Here is a 23105-nt window from a genome sequence, read left to right as displayed (position 1 = left end):
TTCTCTGTTCTGTATAATAGTACCTAACGTTGGCCCCAAAAAATGCGCTTTTGGACGGAGATAGAGCGTTGTGGGGTTTGGAATTTATGGAAACAGAGTTAGAGGATCAGCATTTACAAATAAAAGATTTTACATCTGTAAAAACAAAGGTGGCCAAGGGCTCTCTGGTCTCCTTTGAGCCCTGTCAGCCTACAGGCGGTACCACAGGCATCTGACTGATGGGGAAGGAGGGCACCGGGAGGCAGAGCATCTCTGCAAAGTCATACAGAGTTCCGAAGGCTCATGGGAGATTCGAGTCCACAGCTTCCCGACTCAGGGTTCTGCCAATTAGGTCCTACTGCCTCTCAAACCAATTCATTACATATTAAGTATTTATTAAACACCTACTGTGTATCAGACTGTACTGGACACAGGGGACCCAAGGACAGAGAATAAGATGATCCCTCCTGATAAGGAGCTGTTTATTAAGCACCTACTGTATACCACACTCCGTACTAGCCACAGAGTCATCCCAAACACAGAGAATGAGACAATTCCACCTGAGAAGGAGCTGTTTATTAAGCGCCTACTGTGTACCACACTCCATAGTAGTCACAGGGGACCCAAACACAGAGAATGAGACAATCCTTCCTGAGAAGGAACTGACATTCTAATGGGGAAGGTAGCAAGAGCACAGAGTACTAGAGCGGAAATAGGGCAGTAAGGATGTAGGAGGCAATACCATAGTGTACAGGGCACTGGGGCTGGAGCCAGGAAAACCTGAGCTTAGATCTGGCCTCAGATACTTCCTAGCTATGAGACCCTGGATCAGTCACTTTACCTTGTTTGCCTCAGTTCCTCCCTCTATAACAGGAGCTGGAGAAAAAAATGGCCAATCACTCCAGATCTCTATCAAGAAAACCCCCCATGATATCTTCAACATAAGGATCGAATTCACTTCTGGTTGATCAGTGATGGACAGAAAGGGCTGCACCCAGAGAAGGAACACGGGGAAGTGAATGTAAACTGTCTGCACTACTGTCTTTCTACCCAGGTTATTTATACCTTCGGAATCCAATTCTTACCGTGGAACAAGAAATTTGGTTTTACACACATATATTGTATCTAGGATATATTGTAACACATGTAAAATGTATGGGATTGCCTCTCATCAGGGGGAGGGAGTGGAGGGAGGGAGGGGAAAATCTGGAAAAATGAATACAAGGGATAATGTTGTAAAAAAAAAAATTACTCATGTATATGTACTGTCAAAAAATTATAATTATAAAATTAATTTAAAAAAAAGAAAAGAAAAGAAAACCCCACATGGGGCCATGGAGAGTTGGACACGCCTGAAAATGACTGAACAACAACAGCAACTTGAGGGGACGAGGAAGAATGGGAATGAGGGCATGGGCAGCACTTGGGAGCAGCAGGGAATGAGAAAAGGCTTCGTCCTCCATCCCATCTTAAAGGAACAGGTGGGGAAGGAGGGTGTTCCAGGCATGGGGGACCGCCAGAGCAAAGGCTTAGTGAGAGGAACGAAGAGAATTTGGCTGAATCCCAGAGGAAGGGCAGAGGGACATCTGAGGAGGCTGGAATGAAGGAGGCAAGAAAGCAAAGGGCTTTCCAAGCTGAGCAGGGGGCTCGTGGGTGATCCCAGTGGCTGCTGGAGGTGACCAAGCACAGGTAAATCTGAAGAAGGTCCCTATGGCAGCAGCACTGGAGGGCAGGGGGGGTTGGAGTGCAGAGGCGGGGAGATGCACCCAAAGCTACTGCCTCGTGACTTTGCTGGGTGACATGGTCCACTGTCAGATATTGGAGAAGTCCAAGATGACTCATGTTCTGTTCAAAGAGTCCCATCGTCATTTCTACAAAGGTTGTGGAAAATCGGGCACGCCTCTCAGTCATGGCAAATGCCTTGGTGGTAGAGCCAGGAAATGCATCCAGTCTGACCACTCGGGGGTCTGGTGAACGAAGGGGAAGACAGCGGGGCGGTCTGGGAGCCCTAGAGCCGGCTCAGGCCTGAGTCTCGGTACAACTAAGAGTCAAAGTAGCCATGTCAAGGCTGCTTTGTTACCCTGAAAGGGCTAGACAAATGTGAGGGTGATGATGAGGTGAGGATGATGATGGTGATGATGAAGATGATGGTTTTCCAGAGCAACGCTTGAAGCTGGGGGACAGAAAGACAAAAATGAAACAGAACCTCCCCCTTAAAGATGGAGAGTGACATTCTACTGGGGGAACATGTGAAGGTGGATGGGAGGTTGGCTAAGGAGAGCCCAGCCATGAAGCACAGGAAATTTCCAAAGAATGGGACTCCCCTTGGCCCACCGTGTCTCCATGACATGTGTGAAACAAATACAGACTATGCTGGAGAGGAGGGAAAATGCTAACCCTGGGAGGGAACCGGGAAAGGAGACGGCCCCTCAAAACATCGTTGAAGGAAGTTGAGGCGTGGGGCAAGCGCCTCAAGTGGGTAAAGGCGTGGAGATGGGAAACGGACTGACACATATGAGGTCCCATAAGAAGGCACAGACAATCCCCAAAGTGCACGGTGGAGAGTAAGGAGAAAACGGGTGGGCTAGTTTGTGAAGTAGCTGAAGTGCCAAAGAGAGGTGGCTTTTGTTTGTCTCATTCTGTTTGCCCCGGGCTGGCAGGGCTTTCTCGAGCTTCTGGAGCAGGGAGCACCTCCTGCCGTCTTTGCGGAAGTTCAGTTCCCGCAGCTGCCCAATGAAGGGCAGGCCAGAGGGATCCCAAACCAAAGGGAAACGATGGGCTTTGGATGAGAAAGCCATCTGGTCCGGCTCCTCCATTTTTTCAGAGGAAGAAACAGAGGCCAGATGAGGTAAGGACCGGCCTAACTGGCCACAGAAGCAGTGAGGAGCACAGCCCAGATCTTTAGAATCCAGACCTGCCAGGCCCAAGCTGACCAGGTACGGACGAGGCATTGGTCGCCAATGAGAGGAAGAAGGCCGAGCTGGAGACAAGGGCCCAGAAGGCTGGTCTACCAGGCTAATGGTAGCAGTGGAATCGTGGGCAGGAAAGAGCCCCGGGTCATTGAGTCAGGGAAGGAGACCCCCTCTCTGGCCACTGGCCCCAGATGTCTCTGGATGGGAAAGGGAGGCCAGTGACCTTGCCCAGCCTTCCTCACTTAAACCTGATTCACTCGCATGTCACGGACTCGTGGCCTCCCTGATGCCATGGCCCATCTTCCAGAGTGAAGAATAACCACAAACTCTGTAAATAAAGGAGATTCCCTTTTCCTCCCGGCCCCGGGTGCAGCAATGGCTCCTGATGGCCAAAGCACATGGTACTGGGCGATGTGTTTGCAAGTGGCCTAAGTAGGTCCTTCAAGGCCACCATTCCTGAGTCAGCCTCCTGGACTCAGGGTGAACTTGGAATTCCCCCACACAGCATGGCCCCCGAACCCAGTCGTCTGTGTCTTGGGCAGCACTAGCCCTGACAGTCAACTCCGCAGGGATTAAGCCCCCATGCAAGGTTCCAGAGCTTGGAATCCAGACCGGAAAGAGATTTCTTAATGCAGCCTCCTGGGAGAGGGGAGTCCTGAGGGGCACAGGTTTGATGAGAAAGGGTCGGCTTGTTCAGAACACACCAAGCCATCTCACCTTTTGGCAGTACCAGCAGCCTTGGGGAGACTTGGGAAAAAGGGAACCCTGGGAAGGCCTGAGCACCAGCCCAAGTGGAGCTCCCTTCTGGAACAGATGAGGGCCCAACGGACCGTTTGGGGCTTCATATTTCTGTATTTGCTCATATGATTCATTAGCATTTGTGCAATTTTAGTGAGGATGCATTTTGAACACTGAGTGCCGAGTAGTATTTGGGGATCTCGCCTCCAACAAGTGGGGGCAGCCCAGACATGAGCTATATCCAAGTTAGGTGGCGCTGTGGATAGAGCACCAGCCCTGAAGTCAGGAGGACCCAAGTTCAAGTATGGCCTCAGACACTTAACACTTCCCAGCTGTGTGGCCCTGGGCAAGTCACTTAACCCCAGCCTAAAAAAAAAAAAAAAAAAAAAAAGCCATTTTGCATCTGGAGAACTATGGAGAATGACTGTAAATCAACACATGTTAGATTCACTCCCCCTCCCTTTTTCTTGTTTTTTCTCTCTCTCGTGTTTTTTCCCTTTTGTTTTGTCTTTCCCAACATGATTCACAAAGAAATGTGCATTTAAAAAAATTGAAGGTACATGTATAACTAGAAAAAAAAAAAAAAAGGGAGAAAAACCTCATAGCCTAATATGTGTGGTATCAGATTACTTATCATCTCAGGGAGGAAAAGGAGTAGAATTTGGAATTTAAAGCTTAAAAAAAAAGTAAATGCTTAAAAATTGTGTTAACCTGTAACTGGAGAAGAAATAAAGTATTATTTTTAAAACCTAGAGAGTTGGGGGTAGCTAGGGGGCTCAGTGGATAGAGCACCAGCCTTGAATTCAGGAGGACCAGAGTTCAAATTTGATCTCAGATGTTAACACTTCCTAGCTGTGTGACCCTGGGCAAGTCACTTAACCCCAGCCTCAGGGAAAAAAAAAAAAAAAAAAACAAAACCTAGAGAGTTCACAGCAAAAGAACTCTGGGAAATGAGTGTGGACCACACACAACACAGCATTTCCACTCCTGTTTTTGTCCGCTTGCATTTTTTATTTCCTTCTCAGGTTATTTTTACCTTATTTCTAAGTCCCATTCTTCTTGTGCAGCAAAATAACTGTATGGATATATATGCATATATTGTGTTTAACATATACTTTAACGTTTAACATGTATTGGTCAACCTGCCATCTGGAAGAGGGGGTGGGGGGAAAGAGGGAAAACTTGGAAGAGAAGTTTTTGCAAGGGTCAATGCTGGAAAATTACCCATGCATATATCTTGTAAATAAAAAGCTATAATAAAAAAATAAAAGAAATCAAAAGAAAAAAATGTAAATTGTGTTAACCTGTAATTGGGGAAAAATAAAATATTATTTTAAAAACCTAGAGAGTCGGGGCGGCTAGGTGGCACAGTGGATAGAGCACCAGCCCTGAATTCAGGAGGACCCGAGTTCAAATCTGGTCTCAGACACTGAACACTTCCTAGCTGTGTGACCCTGGGCAAGTCACTTAACCCCAGCCTCAAAAACAAAAACAAAAACAAACAAACAAACAAAAACCTAGAGAGTCTTATCAAGTTCTTCATAGAATTTCTCCATGGCTGTGACTTCAGCAGCTGATGTTGGTACCCAAGATGCTGTGATTTCCACGAGAGCATTTTGGCAAAAACTTGTCTTTAGTAGCAAGCGAGAGACCAATGACCCGGGAAATGTGGCTTCTTACAGCTTTGGAGCAAAAACTCCTTTCATTGCCCCTTGAGGCAGCCACTGAGATTCACCCTTCCCCTGTCATTCCCTTCTTTCTGGGTGAGAAGACCCAGGTTCCTTTACTGGGCATTCAGCAAGGCCCTCAATCTTACAAGGAGCAACTCTCAAAGGGAGGCTTGTGGAGGATTCCCCCTCCCTTTTCCCACTTCTCTGCCCACATGGCTATTGAGGAGTCAGGAGCAGATCTGCCGCCATTTTATAGTTTGACGTTCCGCAAGTTGCTGGGCCGACTTCAGCACCAGGTGGTCAGGATGCTGGGGAAGCTTTCTCACTCAACATGTGTTTGTGGACCAACTTTTAGAGAGTTGGAAATAACTGGAAAACAACTGGACGTAACAAGAAGGAGGCTTCCTTGATCCCCACCAAGTCTAAGCCCACCAAGCTCAGCCTAGAAGTGCTGGAAAATGGAGATTTCCAGTTGGATAGAACTCTGGATAAAAAAAGGCGATCCAAATATTCTCACTGCTCTAAGGAAAAATGTCAAGGGTTAGCTTGTCCCTCCCTTTTTTAAATTGTGGTAGGGCACACGGTTCTTTGGTTCGGCCATCAAAGATGGACCTGAACGAGCTGATGACTGAAACCCTCTGAGGTCTCGGGGAGCACTTACACGCCACAGGCACGCCCACTCGAGGCTCTGAACCCAAGTCAAGTAGCACAGAAAGAAAGGGAATTAAGTTAAAAAATTAAATTTATAAATATTTTTCCACTGTACAAAGTTTTCACAGCCCAGCCCACCCTGGTATTATTCACATTTTGTGTGTTTTAAAATCCCAACCATATTTATTTCTTTTTTTAAAATCATAAAATATATTTTTTCTTTGTTCATATTTAAAAATATTTACAGGGGGAAGGGAAAGAAGCAGGCCCAGGTGGCGGGGCCGAGGTCAGGAGGAGTCCGTGCAGGGCGAGGGCGGGGGCGGGAAGAGATGGAAGTAGCTCCTCTCGGTGGCGGGTGACGGTGGGCAGCTCTCTTCGGCCGATAGGTACTGGCTGTGGGGGGTGGGAGGGGGCGGGTAGGGGTCCGAGTCCGAGTTCAGATCCATATAGTATTTGCTGGCCTTCCATCGGCTGGTCGTGCAGTCGCTGTCGCATACGTCTGTGCTACATGGGGTCGTGGGGGGCGCGATCCCTCTGATGATGTACGGTCTGCAAAGGGAAGGGGGAAAAGAGATGAGTAACAGGGGGCCAAGGGGGATGCCCAGGCCAGGCCCGGACCTGGAGGATAAGGCCTGGGATCCAATGATTTGGAGCAAGTCCCAGCTAGCTCAAGGCATTCTGTCTGAGTCTCAGTTTCCCCTGCTGTGAAATGGGGATATTCTTACTTATAGTCACTCGAGAGTGCTGTATGGAACTTCATGTCCCTGGGTTCAAATCCTGCATTTGACCATCAGGATCCACCTGACTGGGCAAATCATTTCACCCCATTTGTACAATGAGGGCACGGAACGGGACGGCCCCTGCAGTCGCCTCCTGCTCACCGGGCACCGTTATTACCGCCATTCATGATGTTTCCTGAGCCTCCCCTACCAGCCCTGGCTCCTGGGTGGACTCCCAACCCCCACTGGGCCTGCTGAGGCTGTTCCCAGGATCATCCACCAGGGGGCACAAGACCTCGGTCCTGGACAGCTCCCTGGTTGGGACTCCTGGGCGACCTCGGAGACTCCGCTCCTCTGCCCGGCTGCTACTTTGCCAGCCCTTTGTGTCGGGCTTGGACCAATGCACCGGCTGAGGACGGATGGGGAGTGATTTAATCCTAGGGAATAATGGTTCTGGGGAGGAGACCCCGGTGTGGTATGGAGTCTGCAGGCAGAGATCTAGATTTAATTTATTTAAATTTAAATTTATTTAAATTGAATGATTAAATTACTTAAATAATTGATTGATTAAATTTTAGAAATAGATAAATTAAAATAAATAGTTTTGTTTGTTTTAAGATGCTGAGCAAGCTGCTTAAATTCCGGCCTCGGCTCCCGCATCTGGACTAAACGTCCTCATTTCTGGCCAGCCCCAGCCTGGGATCCTCGGAAATCAGTAAGCGAGGGGTCGCCCACGACCGGGAACCGGGAACCTGGGTCTCAGGCCCACGGCCGCCGGTGACCGGCTGAGGGACCTCGAGCAAATCGGGGGCTCGTTTCCTCCCGGGGCCACGGGGGACCCTCCTGAGCGGCCCGGCGGGCTCAGGACCGGGAGGAGAGCCGCGTACCTGTACGATCTAGTGGTCGAAGGAATGTTTGAAGAGTAGAACATCTCCGTGTTGTACAAAGAGCGGTCGGTGGCGGGAGAAGGGGGAGGGTTCAGGATCTGGGGGAGAAAGAACAAGAGGCTCAGCATCTCCACCCTCACGGGCTTCCCTCCGGGTCCTCCCGCTGCGGAGGCTCGAACCCGGAGTCCCACGCGGACTGCCGGCCACGTGCACTCCTAGAGAGAAGGCGGAGCTCCCCAGTGGGACAAGCCACCCGCAGAAGTGATCGCAGCCCAAAACCCAATCATAACTGAGGACTACGGCCATCTAGTCTAGGGGTTCTAAGCCCTGGAGGATCTATGAATAGATTTCAGGGAACTTGGCCGGCACCGGGTGGGCTGAGGAGATCAAAGACAGAGCAAAACGCTCCCCAGCCTGCCCTCTGCTGGAGAGACAGCCTGCGCCCTGACTCATTAGTTAGGAAGAGAGTCGGCTTAGAGTCGGGCATCGGGAGGCAGAAAGGAAATAGTCACTGGAGGCCACGGCGCACAGACTGGAAAACATCCTCATGGGCTCCAGTGCAGACCGGAGGCTTCCTGACCGTGTGACCCTGGGCACGTCGTTCTCTGCTTGCCTCAGTTTCCTCAGCTGTAAAATGAGCCAAGGATCTTTGGCTCGGTGCTCTCGACAGCCTCCCCATCACCCTCTCCTCCTCTCAATTAACTTCAGTGGTTCCCTCTTTCCTCCAGGATTCAATAGAAAATTCTGCGTTTGGCATTCGGAGCCTTCAAAACCTGGCCCCTTGAAAAGTGGAGCCCGAATGCATGGTCGGTGGAGTTGTGAACTGGTCCAACCATTATGGAGAGTAATCTGGTGTAACATGCTGTTGTCTCCAGAAGCTGCCGATCGCTCTCTGGGAGGAGATCTGCTGTGTCAACTCAAATCTCTCGGACAGATTCTTCTTCCTGTAGAGAGCCGACTTCCCTTCCTGCAGAGAGCTGCCTCAAGTCTGGTCCAGACAAAACTCTCTTTTCCTCCAGAGCTGCCCTCTTTTATCCTCCCAGAGAATGGGCGTGGGATAACGCAAGGGCTTCTGGGAACATTACTTCAAACAATGAACTTGTTCCTCCTGAGCATGCAAGCTCCTCCCCAGGAATTCACAAGTCAAACTCCCAGGAAAGGCCGGAACTAGAGAATTGTCAAGTACCGACTTAGCACTTAGTAAGAACCCAATATCTCATTATCTCATTAGCACTTAGTAAGAACCTAACAATCTGAAGCCACGCCCAAAAACCATGAAGCTGCGCACCCCTCGAGCCGTTCTAGTCTGCATCCCAGAGACATCATAAAAAAGGGGAAAAGACGCTCACAAAAAGCTAGAGAGCGGCTCTTTCTGATGAAAAAGAATTGGAAATTGAGGGAATGCCCGTCAATCGGGGAATGGCCGAAGAAGTTACGGTTTATGAACGTAAGGGAATATTGTAGTTTCATAAGAAATGATCAGGGGCCAGCCAGGTGACACAGAGCACCAGCCCTGAGTTCAAATCTGGCCTCAGACACTAGCTGTGGGACCCTGGGCAAGTCACGAAACCCCAATTCCCTCAGGAAAAAAAAAAGATCAGCAGGCTGATTTCAGAAAAGCCTGGAAAGACTGATGCCGAGTGAAGGAAGCAGAACCAGCAACCACAAGATGATGTGCCATCGGACGTGGCCCTTCTTAGCAAGGCGGCGATCAGGACAATCCGGCAGCCTTGGGATGGAAACTGCCCCTGCATCCCGAGGGAGAACTACGGAGAGCGAGTGCGGGCGGGAGCGTCCGATTCTCACTTCTGCCTTCCCTTTCTCAGCGGCTTTCCCTTTTGTTCCAGTTCTTCTTTCACACCAGGTCAAATACTGAAATACGTTTTAAAGGGCTCTACGTGGAGCATCTTGGTTATTAGGGTTAGGTTTGCTTGCTCTCTCAGGGAGGGAAGGGAGAAAAACTGGGAACTCAAAACCATAATAAAAATGAATCTTTCCGTGTGATTGAAAACTAAGGGGGAGTCCAGAAGTCTCGACCTTTCCCATCTCCCTCCAGCTCACGCTCCCCGCCATGTCCTCCTCACGCACCAGCCACTGACCCCGTGGCTGCTCCCGGCGTGGGACATCCGTGGCCACTTTATGGCTCTCTTCCTGCAAGCGGCCCTTCTCCTCTCTGGCCACGGGCCTCCCTAGCTTGCTCCAACCCCGCTTTCCTGCCTCCCGGCCTCCGTCTTCCCTCTGTTGATTTTCGATTCTCTCAGATTATCCCTGGGTGTAATTTGCTGTTCCCCCCAGTGTGATCGAGCTCTCCTTGAGGACAGGGACCTGCCTTGGTTGCTCTCCCCCAGGCTTAGCCCAGGGCTCGGATCACAGTGGGCACTTAATGAATCCCGACTGACTGACCGATGCTGTATCAGCTCTTCCCGGGAGGAGGTAACAAGAGTGGCCGTAACCCAAACGTCGCTACCGTTCCCGTCGTTCCATTTAACGGGCGTGATCTCACTGACTCGGAGGCAGCCCGGCCGGGGCTCTCCAAACTAGCCTGTAAATGTGGCCTCCGACAATGCTCTGTGTGTAGTAGGCAGTAACTAAATGCTTGCTAATGGAAAGGGACCATTCTCTCCTGCGACTTTCATGCCCTGGGAGAGACTCTGGGCTTTTGCTGATCATCAGAATTGATGTTTTAGGTCATTAAATCAATGGATCGCTAAGAACCAGCTCTCGCCACATTGTCGTATCTGAAGTTCTCACGCCAACGGATGCCGGGTTCCCCAAACCCAGCTCTGGGGTAATGGGGGTAACCAAGGTAATGGGCCGGCGAGAATGATGGAAGCCCACGGCTTATTACAATTCCCAATTCCAGCCAGAGTGGAGGGCCCGTCCTCCACGGTCGCTGTCGGCCGAGGGGACTTGGAGTGACTTCCAGCAGGCTGATGCTCCCCTGGGCCCCGAGAGGCTCCTTTCTGGTATGATCCTGAGCGTCCGTTGGAGTCCGGAGGGCTGGATCAGATAAAAAGGCCAGGAGAGTGGGGGCCCACATGGGAGAGAGCCAAGAGGGCCGGCCCCCCGCCGTCCGGGTGTCTCCCTTCAGCCGTGACCTGGGACCTGGCAGCCAGACCGGAGAGCTTCCACCAGGGCAGCCGCCTCCCAGGAACATCGGCAGGGGTTCTTTGGATCCCACCGGACTCCCAGCCATGGGGTCTGTAATGGTCTCTTCCTTTGCAGAGGGTGGAGCTGGGGGACCAGGCTCTGCCCCCGGGAAGCCGGTGGGAGCTCTGATCCGAGCCCCCCTCCTGGCCACTGGCTATTGGAACTGAGAGATGCCAGACCTTTGAGAACATCGCGGTCCAAGGAAAGAGAAGGGCCTGGTTCGTAACAAGCCCAAGGCCGGGAGCGGCGCTGGGGGGCCAGGAGTCCAGCACCAACATCTGGGTCTCCCCAACATCGTTCTGGCCCCATCTGTCACCTCCTGTCACCTTCCAGCGCGGCCCTCCGGCTTTGACAGGCCCGGCCCCGGGCACCGTGATTGCCGGGGCCGTCTCTGGAGATCACATGTGGCCACAGAAGAGAAGCCTGGACAGCGGACTCGGGTCATCCCTGTCCTCACACCCTGAGGGCCCAGAGCCCCTCTCTGCACCTGGCGCAGAGTTCACGGCCGTGTGGGAGTCGGAGCCGATCGGGAGGTCACACTTGGTGAAAAGTCCAAAGATTAGAGCTCACGGAAGAACAAAGAGAAGGGAGAAAAGAAGGAAAGAGAAGGGGAAGGAAGGGGCGCTCGGGGGGAGCCTGGCCCTAACGCTCTGCTGACTGGGCCTTCGGGCTCTTTGGCGCCTGCCCCCCTTCTGGGAGGGGAGCTCAGGAGAAGAGGCCGCCAGCCTCCCCCCATGGCTCCCTCCCGGCGCCCTCCCGCTCACCTGCGGGTATAAAGTGGCTTTAGTGCTGGACGAGCTGCTGGACGAGGCCCCGGTGACGTGGTTCCGATCGTAGAGGGGCAGGCCACTGCTGCCCCCCATGAGGCTCATGGAGCTGATCATGGACTTGCCACAGGAAATGCCTGGAGAAAGACGGGGGACAAGGTGTGCCGGGGGCTCCCCACCTGGCTCACCACTGGGGATGAGCCGTGCCCCCAGCTGCACCCCCAAGGAGACCTTGGAAAGCCCAGAATTTCTGAGTGGGGGGTGCCCATCTGGCCCACCATCGTCCCGTCCCCCCTCCTTGGGCCGGTGACCTGGTGGGGGGTCCTTAGAACCTCTGAGGCCGGCGGCCCACTCCCCGTGGAACGAGTCCTGTGCTCCAGCTTCCTTCCTGAGCCCAGCTTCCCCCACCTCCCACGTCTGACTTCCCACATTCCCTTAGGCTAAGCCTCTGCTGAGCCTCCCAGGGCCCTTCGCCCACAGCCCCTCACCCTACCTGTGAAGGTGCCGTGCTGAGAGCTGCCGGGGGCGATGAAGTTGAGGGGCACGTGAGGAGCGCCGCTGACGTACTCGTGGGGGAAGGGCCCGCTGGCCCCCGTGTACCGCTGGCAGATCACCCGCTGGCACACGAAGTACATGCCCCCCATCACGAAGAGGGAGAGGATGATCCCGATGACCGGGCCGATGGCGTTACTATGGGAGGGGAGGTCGTCCGAAGGGGGCTTCGTGATCTCTGCCAAAACCCAGAGCGAGAGTCAAGGGGATTCCGAAAGCAACGGAGCTGGCAGAGGAAGGCGGGGAGGAGGAAGAGGAGCAGGAGGAGGAGGGGAAGGAGGAGCAGGGGGAGGAAAAGGAGGAGGAGGAAGAGGAGGAGGAGGAGAAGGAAGAGGAGGAGGAGGAGGAGGAGGAGGAGGAGGAGGAGGAGGAGGAGGAGGAAGAGGAGGAGGAGGAGGAGGAGGAGGAGGAGGAGGAGGAGGAAGAGGAGGAGGAGGAGGAGGAGGAGGAGGAAGAGGAGGAGGAGGAGGAGGAGGAAGAAGAGGAGGAGGAGGAGGAAGAAGAGGAGGAGGAGGAGGAGGAGGAGGAGGAGGAGGAGGAGGAGGAGGAGGAGGAGGAGGAGGAGGAGGAGGAGGAGGAAGAAGAAGAAGAGGAGGAGGAGGAGGAGGAGGAGGAGGACGAGGAGGAGGAGGAGGAGGAGGAGGAGGAGGAGGAGAAGGAAGAGGAGGAGGAGGAGGAGGAGGAGGAGGAGGAGGAGGAGGAGGAGGAAAAGGAGGAGGAGGAGGAGGAGGCAGCCATTGGAGCTGGAGGGCAAACCTGGGCAGGAGGAGGAAAGTCCAGAATCCAGGGCCTTGGGTCAAAGGAGGAGGAGCGGCTCAATGTGGGCCCCCGAGCCCTGATTCTGGTGCATTGGTCATTAGAGAGGCCAAGGGGGGGTAGCCAGGGGGAGTCTTAGGAAGACCCACATTCAAAGCTTCTCCTCCAATCACTGGCTCCTCCCAACAGCTCACTGCCCGGGCCACGCCTCCTGGGCAGTTCTCTATTAGTGACCAAGTGGGTGACCATCTGCCCCGGGCAAGGGGCTCCCCCAGAATTGGGACCGCGTGGCCCTCTTGCCGCTGTTCTCTCCTCTATGCCCGCCCGCCACATCCCGGGAAAAGCTCCTCGCCAGGGAGACTGCCCCAGCTTCGTTCAGAACCCCCCCGGGAGGCCGATGAAGAGCCTCCATGTCCCGAAGCCCGGCCAGCCCTCGTTCCCACCGGCTGCTCGGCTCGGCTCCCCCTCCCACATGGCCCTGCCCCCGCACGCTCCCCCTTCTACTGTTCCTCCTTTTATATGTTGCCCCCCCCTTAGATCGTAAGCTCCTCGAGGGCACGCTTGTATCCCGGGGCCTTGGCTCACGGCCTGGCACGTGGCGGGCACTTACAACGTGCACGGGATTGGACCGTGAGGCGTTGGCCGGGGTCCGAGCCGGGCTCGACTCCAGGCTGCCCCGGCCCCCCTGCCTCAGCCCCACTCACCACACAAGAGCTCATCGGAGCCGTCCATGCAGTCCGGGAAGGAATCACATTGCTGCTTGATGAGGATGCACTGGCCGCTGGCGCAGCGGAACTGGTTGGGCAGGCAGATGGCTGGTGGCGAGAAAGGGCAGGATGAGCCGGCCCACCTGTGCCCGCCCTCCCTGCTGCCAAGGACGGAGAGTCTCCTGAACCCCACGGCCACTAAGTGTCCCGCGAGCCCCCGGATCTCGCTTTGTCATCCGATCGACATCGTGAGACACGCGGGGGAGTGAATCCTGGGCCCGCTGATGGGACAAGGGCCCAGGGTGCCCTCTCCGAGTGTGCACGGGGAGGATGATCTCCACCAGCTCCAATGGCCTGTCTTACTCCTGCCCAGCCTTCCCGTGTCTTCCTCCTCCTCCTCCTGATTCACACCACTGATGACCCTCTCCTCCTCCAGACTCTCCCCTCCCCATCTGCGACTCCATGTTTGCCCCTTCACCCAAGCTGCACCCACCGATCTGGGAACGTCCCCCAGGCCCCGGACAGAGTCGGAGGCGCCAGTCCTCCCAGAGCGCCCCTTTGGAAGAGGCCGGAGGGCTCCCCGAGCCACAAATCCCTTCCACAAGCATCCTTGGCCAAGGAGACTTCTGGGAAAGCTGACTAGGCCCCTCCACAAGAATCTCCATTCCTTTCCCTATCAAAGGGAACGGGGGCCGAGGGGGGTCGAGGGGGTCCGAGCAGACTTGTACCCCCCTTCATCCATCCCGGCCTAACCGCAGATCTCGCCGTGTCCTGCGTCCAGGACTTCCTCCTGCCCTCCAGACCCGTGTGAGGCTGTCCCAGGTCTGACAGCCCCCCCCCCCTCGGAATCCCTTCCTGATATCGGACAAGAAGGGAAGCTTCCCCAGGGCGGGGATCCTTCCCCTTTGGCGGCAGGGCCCCATCCCCAGCAAGCCCCCGGCCCTCCAAGGTGTCGCCGTACCGTCACAGTCGGCTTCGTCGGACTTGTCCTGGCAGTCGATCTCGCCGTTGCACCGCCAGCGCAGGTCGATGCACTGGCCCTTCTCGCACTGGAACTGGGCGGCCGAGCACACGGGGCAGTCCGCCTCGTCGCTGTGGTCGTCGCACTCCGGGAAGCCGTCGCAACGCCAGGCCATGGGGATGCAGTCGATCTCTCCCGTGGCGCAGGTGAACTGGTCTGGGGAACACGTCGGGGGCTCTGGGGGGGGGAGCGCGCGAGCCGGCGTTAGTGAGCTGGCCAGGGGCTGGGTCACTGATTCTGTCACGTCCATCAGGACAGACGCGCACACGGAACATACACGCACGTGTGCACACACTCACACAAGCCCCCGCCCGATCTTTCAGATGCTTGCTGAGACCTGGTTCATCCCAGATCTAGAGGTCAGTGAATTTTACACATGAGGAAACTGAGGCACGGAGCGGTCTCGGGCCTCGGAAGTTCGAGGAGCGCGAGGGCCCAGCACCCACCTCCGCAGGTCAGCAGGTTCTGCAGCAGCACCAGGTGCACGGGGCAGGAGCATCGCGGCGTCCCATCTCCTTTGGCGATACAAATGTGCGAGCAGCCTCCGTTGTCTCGGGAGCACGGGTGGGCGGCTGAGGAAGGAAGGAGATCCCTGTTGCGGAACCTGAGGCAGACCGCCTGGGCCGAGGTCCCGCAGCCCCCAAGGGCCCGAGTCCGCCTTTCTCGGCCCCAGCGCTCCTTCAGGGACCTGCCCAGGACGTCGCCGGTACTGGACCAGAAGGATCGTCTCCTTTTACAAATGAGCAAACTGAGGCCCCGAGAAAGGCGCTCCTCCCACTCCACTGCATTCAAGAAAACTAGCGTTTGTTAAGCGCTGCTTCCAACCAGATCCTGCGCTCAGCCGGGGGGACACCGAGGGGGAACAAAATGACCCTCGCCCTCCAGAAGTGGGGCTGCTGTTCAGGGGCAGACAACAGGGAATGAATACAAAGTAGCTCCCTGGGGGGCTCTTATACCAGGGGAACCCAAAAGGGCTTCCTGAAGGAGGGGTCCCCTAGGCCGAGCTGGGGAGTCCAGCCAGTGTGTGAGGGGGCAGATGGAGAAGCAGCCGGTCCAAGGAGATGTGGGTAGTATGGCAGCCCTGGGGCCGTGGTGCCCACCTCCCACCGGCGCCCACTGCCCACCTCCTACCTGCCTCCTCCTCCCGCTGGTGCCCACCTCCCACTGGCACCCACTGCCCACCTCCCACCTGCCTCCTCCTCCCGCTGGTGCCCACCTCCCACCACTGCCCACCTCCCACCTGCCTCCTCCTCCCGCTGGTGCCCACCTCCCACCGGCGCCCACTGCCCACCTCCCACCTGCCTCCTCCTCCCACTGGTGCCCACCTCCCACCGGCGCCCACTGCCCACCTCCACCTGCCTCCTCCTCCCACTGGTGCCCACCTCCCACCGGCACCCACTGCCCACCTCCCACCTGCCTCCTCCTCCCGCTGGTGCCCACCTCCCACCGGCGCCCACTGCCCACCTCCCACCTGCCTCCTCCTCCCGCTGGTGCCCACCTCCCACCGGCGCCCACTGCCCACCTCCCACCTGCCTCCTCCTCCCGCTGGTGCCCACCTCCCACTGGTGCCCACTGCCCACCTCCCACCCGCCTCCACCTCCCACCAGTGCCCACTCTCCAGAAGGCCCAGAGAACCCCTTACCAAACTCCTCCATGTCGACCTCTTCCACGGCGTGGATCCCTGTGAGGTGAGAGATCCTCCCCTGGATGCGGGTTCTCTTGTAGCCGCCAATCTTCTCCACCCGCTCGATCATCTGCTGCTGGCGGTCAATCCAGTACAGGTGGTCGCCCAGCACAGTCAGGCCCACCGGCTGCACGATGTTGGAATCTTCCAGAGTCACCCGGTTGGCGCCTGGAAGAGACGGGCGGTCACCCAAGGAAGGGCACCGGACCCTCTGGGACCTCTCGGCTCCTGCGGGTGGCCTGACGGACACCCATGGTCTAAAAGGCGGGCGGGGAAAGCCAAAGCCCAGCCGGCCTGCCAGCCCGTGCCCAAGCAATCAGTGCTCCCCTGTTAAGGACGTGCTCCGAGCTGGGCGCTCTTAAACGCCGGCCAAAGAGCGAGAGGCCCTCAGCAAGGGACCGCTCTCCATCTGCGGGAAGGACCGCTCCCCGGCCACGCTGAAGGATTAGGTGGACGTTGTCCGTTCCCAGAGAAAGAACCGACTGTGTCTGAATACAGAGGGAAGCCTAACTTTTTTAATTTTTAAAATTTAAATATTTTTATATTTTTTTGAGGATTTTTTTGGGAGACAGATCTAGGTTTTCTTTCACAACATGGCTTTTCCGGAAACGTTCACCATAATTTCACATGTGCCTTCTCATTGAAGAGGGAGGTTAAGGATGAACACAGAGAATCTAAAACTCAGAGTTTGAAAAACAAATGTAAGAAGGTGTTTTACGTGGAACTGGGTGTGTGAGTGAGTGTGTGGAGTGGTCCCTGGAGTCCCTCAAGACCATCAGGGAGTGGGGCAGCCAGGTGGCGCAGTGGATAGAGCACCAGCCCTGAATTCTGAAGGACCCGAGTTCAAATCTGGTCTCAGACCTAGCTGTGTGACCCTGGGCAAGTCACTTCACCCCAGCCTCAAAAAAAAAAAAAAAAAAAGACCATCAGGAAGTGCATTTAGAAAATTATAATAATCAGTACAGAAATAGAAAAAAATATAAGTAAATATATATATATATATATAAATACATAAAGTCATGATAATCATCATATAAATATGCAATGTAGTATATAAATTCATATATAAGTAAATATATGTAAATGAATAAAACAATGATAATATTCATATAAATAAATGGTATAATATGTAAATATATGCTAAGTAAATATATGCAAATTTATAAAATTATGATAACCATCCTATAAATATGCAATGTAGTATATAAATACATATATAAGTAAATATACATAAACATGTAAAACAATGATAATCATCATATAAATATATGGTATAATATATATTATATATATAAGTAAATATGTGTAAATGTATACAGTTATGATAATCATCATATAAATATATATTTATGGTGATGATTATAATTTATATATTGTAATTGGGTTTTATGATATAAATATATAACTATGAAATCATCATATGGAGGGAGGACCGTTTGCCAGAGGTGGGATGGCCTCTGGGTCGCCTCTCGGCACGTCCCGCTGCCTCCGACAATGACAGTGACGTAATGATAAGGCCGCGCCCTTGAGGGTCCGCACTTTGCAGATAGCATCGTGTGTTCTGCGACAGTCCAACCCTGTGAGGGGGCACTATCCTCAGCACCCCCATTTCCAAGGGAGGGGTTGTGGCTACAGTCATAGGGCTGGCAAGTGTTTACTAGGGGTTTGAAGAGCCTACCTTAATTTGGGGGCCACCCAGATCGGGCCACCCAGCTTCAAGCTCCTAAGAGATGCTTAGAAATTCCCCAAAGAAGGGAGGGACCTTTTCCCCAGTGACCCCAAAGAGCCCTTCCGTGCTTAGGCGTTGCCTAAAAGTGTCCTACAGTTTGGGACTTGGGTGATGTGAGCACCGGCCCTGAACTTTGGGGGGTTCCCTCAACATTGTGGTAGCCCTAAATTCTGAAGGCAGAGGGCACAGGACTGTCTCCCCACCTCGGTCATCCCTGTGCAAGATGGGGGACCCGTGTGCCGAATAGGCGAGGCCCTTGAAGAGGCCTCGATGGGGGACGAGACCTTGATGGGGGCGAGGCCGGCCACAGACCGAGGCCGCCCAGCGCTCACCTGACAGATCACAGCTTTCGATGCGTTTCAGGTCGGCGTCCACCCAGAACAGCTTGCCCAGATGATTGTCCACGACCAGGGCCACGGGCCGGATGAGGCCGGTGGTGAAGAGCACCTCCCGCTCAGTGCCATCCAGGGCCGCCCGCTCGATCTTGGCGGCCCGGTCCTGCATGTTGGTGAAGTACATGTACCTGCCAAGGGCAGACACGGGCCATGAGGGGGCGGCCGGCGCCAGCGTCTCCCCGGCTGCCTCCGGGCATTCTCATCTTTGCTCCTTCCCAGGGTAGCCCCGAAGGCCGTCTGGCCCAGGATCTGGCCCTGGAGTCGGGACCCGGGATGATGAGTCCTGCCGACTGCAGACCCGGCACTCATACATGGGGGCGGAGGGAGGGGGACGGTCATTTTAAACGGGTCCAGTGAGTGGGCAACCCAGAGGAGCCTCTTAAAATGGGCCCAGTAATGGGAAAGGCCAGCCTGGGAGTGGTGAGCTCCCCATCCCTGGAAGTATGGCTAACTGGTCCATCTCAGAGAGGGCTCAGAGGGACGGCCGGTAGCAACAATTGCTCTGGGACGGCTCGCCGAGAACTCAGCACAATGTTCCTTTCAAACTCCAGACGACCGTTATAGGACACCGAGGGCCGGGCACTGGCTCCAGCTTAGCGCCTTTGGAAGGGGGGCCGCCCGGGACCCTCCCGCTAGGCCGTGTGCTGATGGGGGCTAGGCTGGGACTCCCCGGGGCCAACGTCCTGTGGCCCCCCTCTAGCTTAGTGCCTCTGGGAGGGGGCCTGCCCGGGACCCTCCTGCTAGGACCTGTGCTGATGGGGCGAGCCCAGGACTCCCTGGCCCTCCAGCCGGTGGTCCCCGCGGCCCTCACCCGCGCTCGGCGTTGACGGCGATGGCCCGGGGCCTGTCGCGGTCCCCACGCAGCACCACGCCGATGGCCTCCCCGCTCAGCCGGTGCACGTTGATGGTGTTGGTCGCCTCGCAGGTCCAGTACAGGGTGTGGCTGTACACGTCGATGCTGAGGTCGTGCGGCTGCTTTTCTGAGGCCTGGCCCTGGCCGGCAGAGGTCACCACGAAAGGCTGCGGGAAGGACGCAGAGAGAGTTCAGAGCCGGGGCCCGGGCCGCGGGCTCCCGGAGCGGGGCGAAGAGCTCTCGCTAACTCGTAGCCGGCCTGGGGCTCTGTGGAGCCTGGCACACAGCAGGCACTTAATAACCGCTGGGTAACTTGTTCAGGAAATAGCAAGCACCCAATAGGTGGCAGGCACTGAGGAGAGACTGGACAGTGTCTGCTCCCAGGGAGCTTACACCCTGCTGGGGAGAGGAGGTCCAGTGGGTCAGAAGAGCAAAACAGCCAGGAGATCTGGATTCAAATCCTACCATGGACAAACTGTTAAATCTCTCCCAGCCTCAGTTTCTCCATCTGTAAAATGGGGATAATGGTACCCATCTCACAGAGCTGTTCTAAGGACTTAGTGAGACAAAGCATAGAAAGAACAGGCCTTTTCCTTCCATCCCCCTGGTGCCCTCCCCCCCGGTGCTCATCACATTGACACTGGCACGGGTCACTGCAGCTCAGGGATCCTGGGTCCCCCCGGTCGCTGGGATGACAGGGCTGGGTCGGCCCTCCTGACACCATCTGTGAATCCTAAAGCATCACATAAATGTGATCCATAGTTGTTATTATCGTCACGGGACCTGGGCTGCGAGGGCCCTGTGGCCAACCCTCTTCCTGACCTTGTAAGGTCTGGAAATAGTCCCCGAACCCTGCCACGGGCACTCCCTGGGCCAGCCCGGCTCCCCAGTCTCCATCATCTCAGATTTCCAGAGCAGGTGCCCTGGGGCTCCACGTGGCCCGGCAGCGGGCACTGCCCTCTGTGCCAGGAGAACAGGCTCCCTCCTGCTGTACTTTGGAGGGAACTAATGCCACTGGCGGTTCCCTGCAAGGCCACAGCCTCAATCAGTACAGACCGGCACCTTGACTGCGAGCAGCAGTTTGGGGGCCGGGGACAGGATCCGCAGCCTGCCTGGGGCCAACGTGTCAGAGTTCCCCTTCCAGGCGCAACCCAGGGCCACTGATCCCGCCAGGCCCTCGCCCGTAGGAATGGCCCAGCGTACCGCGGCCATGAGCACGATGGATTACTCTCGTGCTCAGAGAAAGGATGACGGGAATCCCAGAGAAGCCGGAAGGCTTCTACAAACTCAGACCAGGTGGCGCGAGCAGAGCAGATCGGAAATGTCTATGGGGCTCTGAAGCTCCCCCACGCTGACTGGCCTTGGCACTCGAACCCCCTCAATGACCGGCCAGGATTCCAAAGGACTCCCCGAGAGGCGAGAGATGCGGGGTGCAAGCTGCTCCGTTTTGGGGGGACCTCATTTTGGGCCAAGGCTAGATCTCTGGGAGAGATTGTACTTAACATAAAGCCTCCTCCGAAATGGGAGATTGTATCCAACTGTCTAATATGCCTCAACCACAGGAGAGACTGGGCCCCTCAGGAAGCCAAGCTGCTCACCACTCACATCATCACTAAAGATTTGGGGGAAAAGCTGGAAAGGGAACTTTCCAAATCGCCCCACGGCCCTTGAAACATCTCTTAAAGGGCCTTCTCTTTTATGTGTAAGAGAGCCAGCCTGGCCCAGCGGGCTCAGCCCCTATGGCCCCGGCCCAGCAGGCTCAGCCCCTATGGCCCCAGCCCAGCAGGGTCAGCCTTTCCAGGGCTCCAGTCCAGCAGGCTCAGCCCCCACGGCCCCGGCCCACCAGGATCAGCCCCTATGGCCCCGGCCCAGCAGGATCAGCCTTCAGCCCCGGCCCAGCGGGCTCAGCCCCTACAGCCCCGGCCCAGCGGGCTCAGCCCCTACAGCCCCGGCCCAGCAGGATCAGCCTTCAGCCCCGGCCCAACGGGATCAGCCCCTATGGCCCCAGCCCAGCAGGCTCAGCCTTCAGCCCCGGCCCAGCGGGCTCAGCCCCTACAGCCTCAGTTCAGTGGGCTCAGCCTTCAGCCCCAACCCAGCAGGGTCAGCCTTTCCAGGGCTCCAGTCCAGCGGGCTCAGCCCCCACGGCCCCGGCCCACCAGGATCAGCCCCTATGGCCCCGGCCCAGCAGGATCAGCCTTCAGCCCTGGTTCAGCGGGCTCAGCCTTCAGCCCCGGCCCAGCGGGCTCAGCCCCTACAGCCCCGGCCCAGCGGGCTCAGGTTTTCCAGGGCCCTTTGGACAACTTAGACACAACAGCCTTCTCCGTGGGGAAGCGCCCACCCAAAAATCAGCACTTTCTGGCCTCAGCGCGCCATCCCCATCAAGAGACGGGGGAGAACGTCACGTCTCGCCAAGACGCACCGTGAGCGCCATTCTCTGACGCAGAAGAGTCGGGCCAAGGCCTGGAAAGCCTGGGGCCTTTGTGCATAACAGAATCCGAATCCAGGCCAGCCCCAAAGGCTCCACGGACCCCACTGGGAGGGGCAGAGGCCGAAGGAGGGCCGGGGCAGGGAGAGCTCGGCAGGTAGTCCTGTCGCCACTAAGCCGCGGGCTCAGGAGGCAGGCTGCCCGGCGTGATCCGGGCGCTTGGTCACCCAGGGAAGCAATCTTGGCTCAGGGGACGGTTAGAGAGAACCAGCCCAACACGGAGGGGGGCGGGGGTGTCAGGCTGATGAACTGACCCTCATGGAGGCCACAAGAGGGCGCAGAGAGCACAGAGCCAGCCTGGCAGCCTCTGGGATCAGCCTCAGACACTCAGGACCTGGGGAGGCTGGGGGGGGGGGGAGGGCGATCTGTGCAATGGGGATGTCGTTCCCACTGCCCTGGGTGTAGGGCAAAATGTAAAGGGTCTCGCAAACTTTAAATGCTAGCTAGTGCAGCCTCATCAACATCACCGTCCTCCTGCCCCTTTCCCTTTTTTTCCTCCTCCTTCTCTTCCTCAAACCCTTCCTCTTCTTCCTCTTCCTCCCCCTCATCCTTCTTCTTCCACCCTCTCCTTCTTTCTCTCCTCTTTCCCCTCCTCCTCTTCCTTCTTCTTTCCTCCCCCTTCTTCTTCACCCTCTTTTCCTCTTCCTCCTCCTTTCCTCCCCTTCCTCCTCCCTCTTTTCCTCTTCCTCCTCTTTTCCTCTCCTTCCTCCTTCTCCTCTTCCTCTCCTCCTCCTCCCTCTCTTTTTCTTCCTCTTCCTCTTCCACCTCTCCCTCCTCTTCCTCCTCCCTCTCTTTTTCTTCCTCCTCCTCCCTCTTTCTCCTTCTCTTCTCCCCTTCCTCTTCCTCTAGAGGGCTAAATCTGTTCCGAGGGCACCCCTGACCCCCTCCAAGGCTCGGCGGGCAGACTTGCCTGGCTGCCGTCGTCTCGGGCCCGTTTGATGTTCTGGCGCCCGTCCACCCAGTAGATGAACTTGTCCAGCGGGTCGTAGTCGATGGCCCTGACGTTGCGCAGGCCGTGCAGCGGGAGGACCACGTCCGGGCTCTGCTGGTCATCGGGGATCATCCGGCTGATGGCGCACTTCTGACTAAACAGCAAGAAGGTTGTGGGCGCTGAATGCCGGGGCCAGAAAGGGGAAAAGGAGAAGTCGGGTGAGAGAAGCCAGGCCGTGGCGCCCGCGTCCTACTCTGAGGTGCCAGGCGAGGCTCCGGCTCCTTTCTAGATACTGAAAAACACCCGGACACCAGGAAGAGCCTCCTTGCGCTGGATGCCCCCTCCGGGGCTTTGACCCTAGCCTAGCGAGGACCTGATTGTTTCCTCAACCCCCGAGCCCCCGTTGTCGGCCCAGAACCGGCTCAGCCTAGAGCCAAGCTGCCCACGACGCCCGCCCCTGACGCCCGCCTGGACTGTGAGCGTCCCGCCGGAGGCCGAGACTCGAATGAGGGCACCCGG

General features: G+C 56.0%; 1 protein-coding gene across 1 annotated transcript in view; it reads right to left on the bottom strand.

The window, feature by feature from the left end:
• Positions 1-6023: 6023 nt before the first annotated feature.
• The window catches only part of LRP5 (LDL receptor related protein 5), a 103641-nt gene continuing 86559 nt past the window's right edge, over positions 6024-23105 (bottom strand). The window contains exons 13-23 of the mRNA XM_074274388.1: positions 22566-22765; positions 19129-19337; positions 18255-18445; positions 16152-16361; positions 14956-15081; positions 14450-14686; positions 13486-13596; positions 11967-12203; positions 11471-11610; positions 7557-7654; positions 6024-6499 (exon numbers count right to left, since the gene is read on the bottom strand). Coding sequence (XP_074130489.1) covers positions 6238-6499; positions 7557-7654; positions 11471-11610; positions 11967-12203; positions 13486-13596; positions 14450-14686; positions 14956-15081; positions 16152-16361; positions 18255-18445; positions 19129-19337; positions 22566-22765 — 2021 coding nt within the window. The 3' untranslated portion in view covers positions 6024-6237. The remainder of the gene's footprint in view (positions 6500-7556; positions 7655-11470; positions 11611-11966; positions 12204-13485; positions 13597-14449; positions 14687-14955; positions 15082-16151; positions 16362-18254; positions 18446-19128; positions 19338-22565; positions 22766-23105) is intronic.

The sequence above is a fragment of the Sminthopsis crassicaudata genome, chromosome 6 (genome assembly GCF_048593235.1).
Source record: "Sminthopsis crassicaudata isolate SCR6 chromosome 6, ASM4859323v1, whole genome shotgun sequence".
Taxonomy (NCBI): Eukaryota; Metazoa; Chordata; class Mammalia; order Dasyuromorphia; family Dasyuridae; genus Sminthopsis; species Sminthopsis crassicaudata.
Note: the sequence above shows the minus strand (reverse complement) of the source record. Positions and strands in the feature narration are given on the sequence as shown.